Source organism: Rhinopithecus roxellana, chromosome 18 (assembly GCF_007565055.1).
Source record: "Rhinopithecus roxellana isolate Shanxi Qingling chromosome 18, ASM756505v1, whole genome shotgun sequence".
NCBI classification, from domain to species: Eukaryota; Metazoa; Chordata; class Mammalia; order Primates; family Cercopithecidae; genus Rhinopithecus; species Rhinopithecus roxellana.
Genome location: NC_044566.1, coordinates 28256140 through 28271394, shown reverse-complemented (window position 1 = coordinate 28271394; position 15255 = coordinate 28256140). Strand labels below are relative to the sequence as shown.

Sequence of the window (15255 nt, the reverse complement as noted above, 5' to 3'; positions counted from 1 at the left end):
ATGCTTAGGGCAGGTGTCACACTGATTTACGACCATGCTCCTAACCTGACATTAGATACATTCAGTAGATTTGGCAGTAAGCATAGTACATACTAATGGGTCTTGATTTTCAATAATTTCGTTATGCATAGTAAAATTTTATGGTGTTTTATTGTGTTGGCTGAATACATCAGGATACCAACTGAAAGCAAATCTTAAAGTTAGTAACTCCTGCTTTTTTGGTTTAGTATTCAATAAACTTCTCTTAGGCCACTAGGGCTTAATGAACAAAATACCTCTTTGGCAAATAATTTTGCAGGCACGAAATGTTACTATAAAATTATTTTGTTGAATAAACTAAAATGAAAGATTAATTTGACATTGCAGTTATTTAAAAAATGATGTGAAATTCTTGCAAACCACTAGAAATGCAAAAATATTTTTAAGTGTCTTTAAAATTTAAACTTAAAATATTGTTAGTTTTTTATTGGGCATATAATTGTGTTTGACTTTTTTGGGGACCAGAAATTATTTATTTTGGCATCTCTACTAAATAGTATCATGCTTTGGAAACTCAGTAAAATATTTGTTGTTGCTCAATAAATATTTGTTGATTACTTTTCATTTTTTTTTCTGTATTGGTTTTTTAACTTTCCTAGTCATGATTTTTTACACAGATATAATTTTGAGGACTGAACAAAATTCAGGAAGGACTATTCTCACTAAGGTAATATTTTTCTGTATTTTCTAAGGCAGAATCAGAAAGGCCCAAACTTTTTTTTTTTTTTTTTTTGATACGGAGTCTTGCTGTGTTGCCCAGGGTGGAGTGCAGTGGTGTGATCTCGGCTCACTGCAACCTCTGCCTCTCGGGTTCAAGTGATTCTTGTGTCTCAGCCTCCCCAGTAGCTGGGATTACAGGTGTATGCAACCACACTAGGCAAATTTTTGTACTTTAATAGAGATGAGGTTTCTCCATATTGGCCAGGCTGTTTTGGAACTCATGACCTCAAGTGATCTGCCCGCTTCAGCCTCCCAAAGTGCTGGGATTACAGGCATGAGCCACTGTGCCTGAACAAGCATTTAAAAAGAAATTAAATTGGCAATTTATTTTAGGTATCATCAAGTAAAATTTTTCTTTCAAAACAATGAAAACTTTGGCTGCTGAAATTTACCAATTTAGATTTGTTTTTAGAAATGTTATAGGGAGATAAAAATTACTGAAATCTGACTCTAGTGTAACTAGGAATGCAACTTTGGAAGGTGACGTGATGGGTAATGCTGTTTTTCCCAGTCTGTTCTACTAGCGAGAGAATACAGTCAGTTTTTGATGCATAATAACCGGGTGTCTTTTGGGGTATTCCTAAATAGTCAACCTTTCGGAGTTACACCTCCTTTAATTTTCAAATAGAATGCTTTGAATGACCATCCCAGTCTTCCTCCAGTATCTTCATGGATTATCAAGAGTGAGCATATCTCCAGCCATCTCTGGTTCAATGGTTTGCTTCTGCTGAATTCTCAATTTCTGTTTCAGTCTCTTCATCTATGACAGACAGTGATCCTTCCCAGGTAGCACTTCGCCTCTGGTTGGGCGTTGGCATACCCTCCAGGTGCCATAAGGTAGAGCTATGTATCCACCTTTACTGAAGGTTTCCACACTTCAGGAGAAAACTAGAGTACAGCAATGCTCACCACTACTGTAAACCTATATTTTGAATACAACTATTTCCAAAATCTGAGGCAAAAACATTAGACCCTTTGCAGCTTTATCCAGCTTCCTAGCCTCTCTGCTGTATGTCAAGGTCTGCCAGCTCTCATTTGTAGGAGAGAGCACCTTTCATAAATGTTTCATAGGGCCAATTTCCCCCTTACTTTAAGAATATTTTACTCACTACCTGAAGGACTTGTTTTCACTCTGGAACTTATTAGAACTTCATGTTCAGGGAAACCCCACCTGTATTAGTCTGTTTTCAAGCTTCTGATAAAGACATACCCGAGACTGGGCAATTTATAAAAGAAAGAGGTTTAACGGACTTACAGGGCCACATGGCTGGGGAGTCCTCACAATCATGGTGGAAGGTGAAAGGTGTGTCTCACATGGCATCAGACAAGAGAAGAGAGCTTGTGCAGGGAAAGTCCCGTTTTTAAAACCATCATATCTTGTGAGACTTACTATCACGGGAACAGCACGAGAAAGACCCACTCCCATGATTCAGTTACTTCTCACTAGGTTCCTCCTATGACACATGGGAACTGTGGGAGTTACGATTCAAGATAGGATTTGTGTGGAGACACAGCCAAACCATATCAACACCCTTAGACACAAGGATCCACACAGGGTTACATATTCTAGAGTCTGAGTTGTAGTAGAAGTGATGGGAACAGTGGTGAATATTTATAGCACAACAATATAGGATGGTGGTCGGCATGAGAAATGCCACCTGTGTTGAGGTTTCTCAGCCAGTAGGAAGTAATCATGGCCTTTTTTATTCTTCCTGATTTCTTTTGGTCTTCTCTGAGTACCTTTTGAATAAAACACATTCACACAAGATCTCCCGAGGTCAAACAGTTATTCTCAAGTATTGGACAGTCTAAACACATATTAAGGGACAGAGAGATTTCTCTAAGGCAAATATGTCTAGCAAATAATTTCTCTTTTCCCCAATAAATCGCCTTTTATATTTATGCAGTATTATTTGCCTTTCTCCTCATATTCTTCTGATTATCTAGACCATGCCCAGAGACCTATCTCCGCAGAAGTCAAATAGAGACTATGACAGCAATTCTTAAAATAACAGAAGCTGATAGCCCTTTAACTATGTAAAGGTCCAGCAGAAGATGTGTGTATGTGTGCATGTGTGTGGTTTTGATTCATATTAAAGTCTCAGGCAGCGCTTCCTCTGCAGTTGATTTTCTCAGTAAGCAGAAATGAAGCTGTAGATAGATGTCTTCTCCCTCTCCAGAGAAAGCCCTAGGGTCACGGATTCATTTTTTGTGGAATTTCAGTTACATGAGTTTGGAGTAGTTTGGCCTCACTGGTCTATTTCTATCCACAAAGACCAAAGAGATTTATAGTATAGTGATGGATAGAACATTCCTAGTCCAAGAGCTTGGGAGAGACTTTGATGGTTTACCTTAGAGATCATGTGGTGTTGTTCATGATCCTTATGTGCATTCTAAACTGAACTTCATGTTCAGGGAAACTCCGTTACCTTGTTTCATAGGGAATCTTCTGATGGAGCTGGCTCCAAGGCTTCCCTTTTCTCCCATAATTATTTTCAGCTCTTGAGGGAGTATCAGACCTGTCTGCGTACAAATGAAGATTTCAAGGTCATGCTGAAGCTGTGAAGACCAGCCGAGAACTTCATTTCATAGCTGTTTGTAAGGTTTCTTCACACTGGGTAGAGGTGAGGGTGAGGTTTGCCTAAGATCACTGTGCTCTTCCAGTGGAGGCCCAGATAAACAATAATGGTAAACCTAGGAATACAAGTTGGTCTCTTGTCTCCAGGCCAGTCAGTCTGTGGTCTTTAATCCTTTCATTTAAAAAATGTTTTTGAAAATTTTATTGTGGTAAACATGAGACCTACTGTATTAGTCCGTTTTCACACTGCTGATAAAGACATAGCCGAGACAGGGAAGAAAAAGAGGTTTAATGGGACTTATAGTTCCACATGGCTGGGGAGGCCTCAGAATCATGACGGGAGGTGAAAGGTACTCCTTACATGGTGACAGCAAGAGAAAATGAGGGAGAAGCAAAAGCAGAAGCCCCTGATAAACCCATCAGATCTCATGAGACTTATTCACCATGATGAGAATAGCAGGGGAAAGACCAGCCCCATGATTCAATTACCTATCTCTGGGTCCCTCCCAGAACACATGGGAATTCTGGGAGATACAATTCAAGTTGAGATTTGGGTGGGGACACAGCCAAACCATATCATCTACCCTCTTAACACACACACACACACACACACACACACACACACACACACACAATTTTTTTGAGACAGGGTCTCACTCTGTCATCCAGGCTGGAGTGCAATGGCACAATCTCAGCTTACTATGACATCTACCTCCCAGGTTTAACCCATTCTCTCACCTCAACCTCCCAAGTAGCTTGGACCAGAGTTGCACATCACCATACCTGGCTAATTTTTGTATTGTTTGTAGAGACCAAGTTTCACCGTGTTGCCCAGGCTGGTCTCAAAGTCCTGAGTTCAAGCAATCCACCCACCTCAGCCTCTCAAAGTGCTGGGATTACAGGCATAAGCCACCACACTCAGCCAATATATTTTTAAGTATACAATACATTATTGTCAACCATAGGTACTATCCTTTCCTTTTTGAAGCTAAAATATTACTGCTATCCACCTAGTAGTAATAGAATAGGGGAATGAAGGGGTTATTATAAAAATTGTATTTAAACTTTTATAGGAAGTATAAATTTCCTCTAATGTATGGGTTGTTTCATTTCTGAGTTCAATTTCAGAATGTAAACAAGAATTGCAAGTACAATTCTAAAGTACAGATGGTCCCCAACTTACGATTTTTTGACTACGATGATGCAAAAGAGATACACATTTAGCCAAAACCGTACTTGAGTATCCATACAACCATTCTTTCACTTTCAGTACAGTAGTCAATAAATTACATAAGATATTCAACAACTTGTTATAAAATAGGCTTTACAATAGATGATTTTGCCCAAATGTAGGCTAATGTACTTGTTGTGAGGATGTTTAAGGAAACTAGATTAAGCTATAATGTTTGGTAGGTTAAATATTTAACAATATTTTCAACTTATAATGGGTTTATCAGATGTAACCCTATCATAAGTTGAGGAGGTTAATCTATATTAATCGTATAGTGCATACTGTGCTTAAATATTTTCCCCTGCCTTTTTAACAAAACAATTTGAACTGATAGTAAGGTTATTTATCTTATCAAATAAAGTTAATGAGAGATCAGGTAGAAATTCTTTACCAAAACATAAACACACACACACACACACACACACACTCACACACACAAATGTATTTTAGGGAAAACTGGACTTGACTATTTTTATCTTTGATTATCCCTACTAAAGATATCCTTCTAGGGAAAACACAGACTTTATTTTTTTTTCATTTCATGGGCTTCAGGAAGAGAAGCTTAGTAAACACACATTCTCTCCTTCTTCGTTCCCAGAAGCTGCAATAGTTTATTTTAAAGCTAATTCTAGGGTAAGTCCTTTTGATCTCACTGCTATCACTTAGAGAATTATAATGTGGTTTTGCAATTCTAGCTAGAATGGGGGACCTTTAAAAAAGGTCTTGGATTTATGTTAAATGATTTTAGTTCAATGACAGGAAACCCCTCTACTTGTTAAAAAAAAAAAAAAAAAAAGAAAGAAAGAAACCTCCAAAAAAAAAAAAAAAACAAAAAACAAAAAAAAACCCTTAAGACCTTTATAGTCGGAAGAAAGCAACCAACTGCTTTTCAAATTATGGGGTTGGTCCCATGTTTTGAAAGTTACCATCTCAGTTGATCTCTTAATGAGATGTCTGTGTACATGAGATGAAGGTCGATAAGAACTCAAGGGCTTCTCATCTATCCCTTCTCAGTTAACAAGCCAGTAGCTTCAGAAGACAAATTTATGACCCTTGCCTTCGTCCACTGTAGGATTCATCATCCTAAAGCTGCACTGGAAACTTCCTGGAGGTTTGTCTTCTTTTTGGAGGAGTGTTCTCATATGGGATTCACTTTGTCTTTCTCCTTTTGCTTTCTGGTGCATACATGTTTTCCCTCTTATGTTTATTTCTTAATCATTATCTGTAACATTTTGGCTTCTTTGTTCTCTGGCTTTGATTTCCAAATATAAAATTGAACCTTCCTGTCTGAATATCATTATGTAAGTACTGACAACATCACATCTTATTACTGACACTGAAGATGTATTTTTTGTGGGTACAAATGGGGTAGAGATGGGATAAGTATAATTATTACTAAATATATTTTTAATCTACCTTCTACGAGTCTTTCTTTGTGTTAACTAAGCTGTCATATAAGCATGAGAAATACACACAAAATCCATATGTTGGTTATTTCTGAGCTTATAAGGGCAGGCACCTTTTTGAATCATAACCAATCACAGTACAAAATTCAGTTCTTTTATTAGAAGAATTCTCACTATATCTGCTTCCTCTTTCAATTATTTCCAGCCAACAGGACCTCGTCTCTTACAATCTTTGCCCAGGCACCATTCAGCCCCATCCCTTCTTCCTTTACAACACAGAGTAGCCTTTTTCTGCCCAATTCATCCTAACTCCTCTCCCCCACTACCCCACCACTTGCTGCAAGAAACTTGGGCCTAAGGTTCACTGTTATTGTAGAAAAGCATTTCCTGACAAAGCCAGTTTCTCTGTGTAGAATAGTTGTCCTCAACGGGAGGCTGATTTGCCCCCAGGGGACATTTGGCAGTGTCTGGAAACATTTTTGGTTATCACTTCTACAGGGATACTGCTGGTGTCTAGTGGGTAGGGGCCAGGGATCCTGCTAAACCTCCAAGATGCACAGGACAATCCCCATAACAAAGAATTATCTGACCCAGATTGTCAATTGTCTTTCTGTTGAGAGGCCCTGCTGTAAGGAAATTCTTGTATCAGTGGCACTAAGCAATGATATTTTCTATTGTGCTGTTATCAATGCATTATTCTGTACGTTACATTATAGGTTTTACATATACACATTCCAGATAATAAACAGTTGTTGAATACTAGATATATGTCAGGCACCAAGCCAGGTACTCTTAAATTGCTTATGGTTCAATGAGGAAAAGAGGCAATATAATACCTTGTGAAAGGGGCTATGATTGCATAATGAAGATATGTCTCACCTTGCTCAGGAGGATCTGCTAAGCTTTTTGAATTCTGAGAAGGAAGAGCCTGAATTGAGCCTGGAAGAATAGGTAAGAGAAAGCAAGGCAAAGGGAAGGAGAGAAACACATTTCTGGAAAAGGCAGAAGCTCAGGTTAAGATGTGGTTAGAGAAGTGGGCAGGAGCAGATCCCGAAGGACACCACTTAATGGGCTGGCAACCATCAGATGGTTTTTAAAGGCCACTGGGAGTCCTTTAAAGAGAGGTTAATTGGGGCAGGAGTGGGGAGTATGTTGGTGGTTTAAGAGTTAGATTTCATTGTGGTTTTGATTTGCATTTCTCTGATGGCTAGTGGTGATGAGCATTTTTTCATGTGTCTGTTGGCTGCATAAATGTCTTCTTTTGAGAAGTGTCTGTTCATATCCTTAATGATCGCCATAGAATGGTGATCATTAAAAAGTCAGGAGACAACAGGTGCTGGAGAGGATGTGGAGAAATAGGAACACCTTTACACTGTTGGTGGGACTGTAAACTAGTTCAACATTGTGGAAGACAGTGTGGCGATTCCTCAAGCATCTAGAACTAGAAATACCATTTGACCCAGCCATCCCATTACTGGGTATATACCCATAGGATTATAAATCATGCTGCTATGAAGACACATGCACACATATGTTTATTGTGGCACTATTCACAATAGCAAAGACTTGGTACTAACCCAAATGTCCATCAATGACAGACTGGATTAAGAAAATGTGGCACATACACACCATGGAATACTATGCAGCCATAAAAAAGGATGAGTTCATGTCCTTTGTAGGGACGTGGATGCAGCTGGAAACCATCATTCTCAGCAAACTATTGCAAGAACAGAAAACCAAACACCGCATGTTCTCACTCATAGGTGGGAATTGAACAGTGAGAACACTTGGACACAGGAAGGGGAACATCATACACCAGGGCCTGTTGTGGGGTGAGGGGAGGGGGGAGGGACAGCATTAGGAGATATACCTAATGTAAATGACGAATTAATGGGTGCGGCACACCAACATGGCACATGTATACATATGTGACAAACTTGAACGTTGTGCACATGTACCCTAGAACTTAAAGTATAATAAAAATTAAAAAGAGTCAGATTTCAAGAAGATCATTACTGTTTCTGAAATCTAACTGAGAGCTAATGAGAGACTGAACTAAGGTAGTATTAATAGAATTGACAAGACTGGAAATGGGGTTGGCATTGGGATGAAAGACGAAAAAGTCGTGTATGACCCTCAAATTTTAGGCATGGTGCCATTTACGGAGTCAGGAAAGGCAGGAGGGGATTGAAGGTTGTGGGATGAGGTAGAAGTCAAATTTGGACATACTGTCATCCCTCAGAATTTGGGGGAATTTGTTCTAGGATCCCCTGTTCATACCAAAACCCACAGATTCTCAAGTCCCTCGTATAAAATTATGTAGTATTTGCATAAAACCTGCACGGTCCTCCCATATACTTTAAATCATCTTTAGATTACTTAATACAATACCTAATGCAATGTAAATACTATGTAAACAGTTATACTGTATTTTTTAACATTTGTGTTCTTTTTAATTGTCGTATTGTTATTTTTCATTTTTTTCCCCACTCCATACCCCCTAGATCCACAGTTGGTTGAATCTGCAGATGTAGAACCTGCAGATATGGAAAGCCAATTTTATTTTTGTGTCATACAGATTTTCTTATTTATAAAAGTAATATACGTGTCTTTTGTAAAAACACTTGGAAAAGAGAGAGAGGTACAAAATCTCCACTCGGAAATAGCCACTGTTGGTGGCTGGGTACAGTGGCTCACGCCTGTAATCCCAGCACTTTGTTAGGCTGAGGCAGGTGGATTGCTTGAGTTCAGGAATTTGCAATCAACCTGGGCAACATGATGAAACACCGTCTCTACAAAAAATACAAAAATTACCCAGGCGTGGTGGCATGTACCTGCAGTTCCAGGTACTCGGGAGGCTGAGGTGGGAGGATCACTTGAGCTCGGGAAGCTGAGGTTGCAATGAGTGCCACTGCATTCCAGCCTGGGTGACAGAGTGAGACCCTGTCTTAAAAAACAAAACAAAACAAAACAAAACAAAACAAAACAAACAGAAAAGAAATAACCACTGTCAAAAGTTCAGTGATGTTTTTCCCAAATTGTTCTATGTGGCCAAAATTAAACATTTAAAAAATACTAACCCAAACTAACCCAAACTAAGGTGCTTTATACACTTCTTTCCTTTCTTTCCTTCCTTTCCTTCCCTTTCCTTCCCTTCCTTCCCTTTCCCTTTCCCTTTCCCTTTCTTTCCCTTTCCCTTTCTTTCTCCTTCCTTCCTTCCTTCCTTCCTTCCTTCCTTCCTTCCTTCCTTCCTTCCTTCCTTCCTTCCTTCCTTCCTTCCTTCCTTCCTTCCTTCCTTCCTTCCTCTTTTCTTTTCTTTTCTTTTCTTTTTCTCTCTCTTTCTTCTTTTTCTTCTTTTTTTTTTGTATTTTTAGTAGAGACGGGGTTTCACCATGTTGGCCCAGCTGGTTTCAAACTCCTAACCTCAGGTGATCCACCTGCCTCAGCCTTCCAAAGTGTTGGGATTACAGGCATGAGCCACCATGCCCAGCCTGCCTTTTTTCACTTTGCAATATATTTTAACTCTTTCCTGTGCCACTGAATGTCCTTTTACATTATTTTTTTCTTTTTTTGAGACAGAATCTCTCTCTGTTGCCCAGGCTGGAGTGCAGTGGTGTGATCTCAGCTCACTGCAACCTCTGCTTTTTGGGTTCAAGCAATTCTTGTGCCTCAGCCTGCCAAGTGGCTGGGATTACAGGCGTGCGCCAGTATGCCCAGCTAATTTGTGTACTTTTAGTAGAGATGGGGTTTCACCATGTTGCCCAGGCTGGTCTTGAACTGCCGAGCTTGAGCAATCCACCCGCCTTGGCCTCCCAAAGTGCTGGGATTATAGGTGTGAGCCACCACACCTGGACTCTTTACATTCTTAATGACTGCACAATATCTCACTCTATGGAGGAACCATAATTTACTCCACCATCTCTATTGTTAGGGGTTTTGGTAGCTTTGGGATTCTAATGATTCTCATTCTTAACAAGTCATGCTTGATGCCATCACAGGTTGAGTCCTTAGAAGCTGACAGAAATGGCACTGGAGGTGTAAGATATTAACTAGGGCTAGATTCCTGTGAATGGAAGAGGGAAGTGTGGGCAAGGGAGAAGGTGAACTGTGGTGCAGTCCTGCAGCCTCAGCAGACCCCAGGGTCTACTGTAAAGGCCTATGAGTGTTGTCCCATTGGGTGGAAATGGCTAGGCTTTTATAATCTTGTCATTCACTGACCAGATGAGGGCTGTCCTGGGAGGGGAAGGACCTCAGGTGAGGCTGCACTCTGCAGCTGAGGCCAACTCTGAAGGGGCTGATAGCTAGGGGTATCTGTTGACCACATTCTCCAAGGCTGAGCAGCAAATCCTCCTGTGAAGCAAGTCCTCCTATGACACTCCTATGGGGCATCTCTGTGTCTACCACCATTACTTCATTCTGTACATCTATGTTTGCTCAGGTCCTTGGTATAAATTCCAAGAAGTGGAATTGCTGGGACAGAGTGTGGGCATTTGAAACACTTTTTATATTTATTGCCAAGTGACCTTCTAGAAAGATCGTACCCCTTTCTCCCATCAAGAGTTAATCACTAATGCATCAATATATGACAATTGTACTTTTTTACATTTTTAAATATTGAAAGGTATCTCAAATTCCTTTGGAAAATAAATACGTATTTTGATGTTTTGTTGTTGTGAATTTCATTTCAAACTCCTAAGGCAGGTGCTGTACTTTTCTCTACAGAGCTGTATAAATCTTTCCAGAAGGGTAAAACATTCTAATGACTGATATTAGGAGGCAAAGAATTATATTTGGGTCTTCTGAGTTGCAAACTTTCAACATTAAAGAGGCCAAGCAGTGACCGGTGCCTGAGCCGACTTGAAACAGGATTTGCAAAATCCTCCAGCCTTTCCATATAACTATTTGAACAAATACATGAAATTCCTATTTTTTAGGAAAAATGTGACACACTGTTAGAAAGAGAGACCAAAGGGAAATAACCTTCAACCTTCATTTGTTGAGCGTCTATTCTAAGCAATGTCTTGCGCTTTTATATCCACCATCATATTTAATTCTCACAACAATCCTTTGAAGTATTATCACATTATTCAGATGAAGAAATGGAAACTTAGTGATTCTGGTAGCTTGCTAATATTGTAAGGCATTCAGATCCCCAAGGCTGTGCACTTCTTAACATTCTGGGCTGCCACCCCCAAAGCTAGTTACACAGCAGGGGCTTTAAATGGTATAATGTATGTATATATTAACTCTAAGAATAATAATCCTTGTGAAGCTTGCAGAATGTCCTACTGGACTGAATAGTGCATAGGATTCAGCATCTAGAATTTTAAAATTTTGTATCACTTATAACATCTAGCACATATGAGGTATTCACTAATTACTTAAAAGGGTGTTTTTTTTTTTTTTTTTTTTTTTGAGATGGATTCTCACTCTCTTGCCCAGGCTGGATGGAGTACAGTGCCATGGTCTCGGCTCACTGCAACCTCCGCCCTCCCAGGTTCAAGCGATTCTCCTGCCTCAGCCTCCCAAGTAGCTGGGATTACAGGTGGCTGCCACCATGCCCGGCTAATTTTTTTGTATTTTTAGTAGACACGGGGTTTTACCATGTTGGCCAGGCTGGTCGTGAACTCCTGACTTAGTGATCTGCCCGCCTGGGCCTCCCAAAGTGCTGGGATTAGAGGCGCGAGCCACTGTGCCTCGCCGCACTTAAAAGTTTTTGAATAGCCAACAAGAGAGAAATATCTTCCCAGTTTCTTTCATCATTCCATTTTCTTTTGGGGTTTGGCCTGATCAGAGTGTAGCCAGGAGGCGAAGAGATGGTTCAGTCAGTGGCCTCCCTTTCAGCAGGAACAGTTGTATTCCTGAAGCTTGCTTGTCAGCTTTTTTAAACAGACCCACAGACTAGAGATAGTGCCAATAAAAAGTGGCTGAACAAAAATGAACCTAACAAAAACCATCACCCCAATCCGGAAGAATGTGGGTGGTGAACTGTTTACTCAGAAGAGATAGGTTCCAATCTAGCTTTTAGAGCTAACTTCCAGAGCACAGGAAGTACAGAGAGAAGAGAAATATGTTGAAGACACCACAAAGAAGTCTAAGATAAATCCAGAAGACAGTCTGGTTTTTCCAACAAGGCACTGTCATTCCAAAAAAAGGGGGAGTGTGGAGGAGGAGGAGTCTCTTCTGGGTTAAAAAAGATGCACTCAAATGCAATGGGTGGTCATGGATTAGATTCTGGTCTGAGTAAGTCAGCTGTAAAAGACATTTCTGGGTCAGTTGGAAGAATTTGATATGAGTTGATAATTATTGTTAGTTTTAGTTAGGTGTGAAAATAGCATTATGTTTATGTAGGAAAGTGTCTTTTTTTCTTTTTTGAGATGGAGTCGCGCTCTGTCGCCAGGCTGGAGTGCAGTGGTGTGATCTTGGCTTACTGCAACCTCTGACTCCCTGGTTCAAGCGATTCTCCTGCCTCAGCCTCCCGAGTACCACCACCACGTCCAGTAAACTTTTGTGTGTGTGTATTTTTAGTAGAGAAAGGTTTCACCATGTTGGCCAGGATGGTCTCGAACTCCTGACCTTGTGATCCACCCACCTCAGCCTCGCAAAGTGGGAAAGTGTCCTTTTAAAAATGATATGTATATGGTACCATATGGGGTGAAATTTCCTATCTTTACTTTAAAACTCTCCACCAGGTGTGATGGCTTAGCACTTTAGGAGGCCAAGGCGGGAGGACTGCTTGAGGTCAGAGTTTGAGACCATCCTGGACAACATAGTGACACCCTTCTCTCTACAAAAAAATACATAAATTAGCTGGGTGTGGTGACACTTGCCTGTAGTCGCAGTTACTTGGGAGACTGAGGCAGGAGGATCGCTTGAGTCCACGAGTTCAAGGTCACGGTGAGCTATGATGGCGCCACTGCACTCCAACCTAGGCCACAGAGCTCTTAAAAAACTTAAAAAGCAAAAAAGAACGGGCGGGTGTGGTGGCTCATGCCTGTAATCCCAGCACTTTGGGAAGCTGAGGCGGGTGGATCATGAGGTCAGGAGATCGAGAGTATCCTGGCTAACACGGTGAAACCCCGTCTCTACTAAAAAAATACAGTGGCGGGCGCCTGCAGCCCCAGCTACTGGGGAGGCTGAGGCAGGAGAATGGCGTGAACCCAGGAGGCAGAGCTTGCAGTGAGCCGATATAGCGCCACTGTACTCTAGCCTAGGCGACAGAGCGAGACTCCTTCCCCAAACAAACACACACTTTGGGAGGCCGAGGTGGGTGGATCACTTGAGGTCAGGAGTTCGAGACCAGCCTGGCCAACATGGTGAAACGCCATCTCTACTAAAAATAAGAAAACTAGCCGGGCATGTTGGTGGGCACCTGTAATCCCAGATACTCGGGAGGCTAAGGCAGGAGAACTGCTTGAACCCAGGAGACGGAGGTTGCAGTGGGCCGACATGGTGACACTGCACTCCAGCCTGAGCGACAGAGTGAGGCTCCGTCTCAAAAAACAAACAAGTAAATACAATTTAAAAAATTAAAAAATAAAACGCTCCAGCAGAAAAGGTGATAAATAAGGCAAAAGGCAAATAGTTGTTAAATACAGACGCTAGGTTTTAGGTAGTATTCTAGTAGTCTCTGCTCTATAATGTTTTTCTTCATAAAAAGTAAACAACCAGAAAAATAAGAACAAGGGTTTGCTTTCGTTTCAGCAGAGTACAAACTGGTCTTTATCTTCCTCCAAAGATGAAGCCATCAACCTGTGGCCTGGATAGTGCCTCAGGAGCGTGGAGTGAGGGCCCAGGTTGCTCAGACAGATTAGTAGACTCCTTTGTGGAGACCTGATTTGAGCACTGGTGTGAAAAGGACCCACGCAAACCGACCTGTGTGCCTCCCGCCCCGCGGCCCTGCACACCTACCCAGGGCCGCTACGGATACCGCATAACCTGCCACGTCGCTGTCCCCTGAGTGTCCTTTAAACCACGAAGGGTGGGAGTTCTGACGCTCAGCGCGAGGGCGATCATCAAGCAGCCTAAAGTGGGCTGAGCGGGCGGGAAGTGGGGAATGCAAAGAACTCTCTCGCTCGCTCGAACCCTCAGTGGCGAGCCGTGGTGGAGGGGCAGAGACCTTCCTTCCACTGCACTGGAAGTCGGGCGGAGCGGGGGTCGGACTCCGCCGTGGGGAAGCGGCCGCACGTGCCAAGGCCACGACCCTGCTCTGCAGCCCGGAGGGCCGGGCCGCCGCAGGGGGCGGGAGCGTGGGAGGGGAGGGCGCGCACCTGGCGGCGGGGCCGGATCGCAGCAGGAGAGCGGGTAGCGGGCTCTGCTGGCCCCGGCTAGGTGAGGGAGGCGGGCCGCGCTCCCCAGCGGGGGAAGTTTCTTGGCCGGGAAAGGTACAATTGTGTGCAGCTATTCTTGGTATGTCAAGCGGGCCGGGCGGCCGCGAGCAGGGAGGGCGCCCCTCTCAGTGGCCCGGGAGAGGGCAGCGGCCAGGCGGGAGGGTGCGGGAAGGATGCGGGCACGGCGGCGCATCCCCTCGGGGCGCGGGCCGCGGCCCCTGGCGGACTGTGGCATCTCCTGGACTAGACAGTCTGACCGCAGAGGCGGCCGCGGCCGGGAGCCCCAGGGAGCCACGGGAGGGGCGGACGGAAGCGGCGACTCGGCCGGCCCGGGGCGGGCGGTGGGGTGGGCCGGGGCGGGGCCACCGCGGGGAGGACGGCGGCGGCGCTGCGACTTTTGAAGTCCAAACTGTCGTCCGGGCTGGTGCCGCGCGCTGCCTCCGGGCGCCCGCTTCGCCTCCCGCGTCCTGCCTGGCTGCCCGGGTCCCGGCGGACCTTGGGTCGCTTTCAGGAGTTTAGAGAAAGCCAGGTCTTCAGGTTCTTGTAGGTTGCAGACCTTAACGAATTGCAGAGCGCAACAAAGGGAACGAGAACCCGGGCGCCTTCGCAGCCGGAGCGGAAGCCGGAGTTGGCTGCGGCCCGCGTGCCCTCCCTGTCCGTGGGGCCCAGACGCGTGGGGACACCCCCGCCCCTCCACGCATCCACTGAGTCTCTCTCTCCCTCCCTTGTCCTAGCCATGGAAGGGCTGGAGGAGGCAGAGGCCAACTGCTCCGTGGCGTTCGCCGAGGCTCAGAGATGGGTGGAGGTGAGTGCCTTTCACTGCTCTCCCTTCCGCAGGTTGTTGACTGCCTCGGGGCGGTCGTCGCGAGGTGACTGCAGCCCCGGTCACTCTGCACTTTAGCCTCCTTCGGCGATCCAGCCGGCGTGAAGAAGCTGGTTTGCTTGTCCACT

The 15255-nt window shown here is 43.5% G+C and overlaps 1 protein-coding gene and 1 long non-coding RNA gene across 15 annotated transcripts in view; one reads left to right on the top strand and one right to left on the bottom strand.

The window, feature by feature from the left end:
• The window catches only part of LOC104658309, a 32797-nt gene extending 18388 nt beyond the window's left edge, over nucleotides 1-14409 (bottom strand). The window contains exon 1 of the long non-coding RNA XR_747414.2: nucleotides 14245-14409. This is a non-coding gene — a long non-coding RNA (uncharacterized LOC104658309). The remainder of the gene's footprint in view (nucleotides 1-14244) is intronic.
• Nucleotides 14410-14703: 294 nt separating this feature from the next.
• Nucleotides 14704-15255, top strand: part of LMO7 (LIM domain 7) — a 222152-nt gene continuing 221600 nt past the window's right edge. For 5 of the 14 annotated variants that reach the window (XM_030921966.1, XM_030921965.1, XM_030921964.1 and 2 more), the window contains exon 1: nucleotides 14964-15109. In XM_030921966.1, the coding sequence (XP_030777826.1) occupies nucleotides 15041-15109 (69 nt within the window). In that variant the 5' untranslated portion in view covers nucleotides 14964-15040. Of the gene's footprint in view, nucleotides 15110-15255 lie in introns of all 14 variants that reach the window. The other 9 variants (XM_030921971.1, XM_030921970.1, XM_030921975.1 and 6 more) reach the window with 7 other exon arrangements.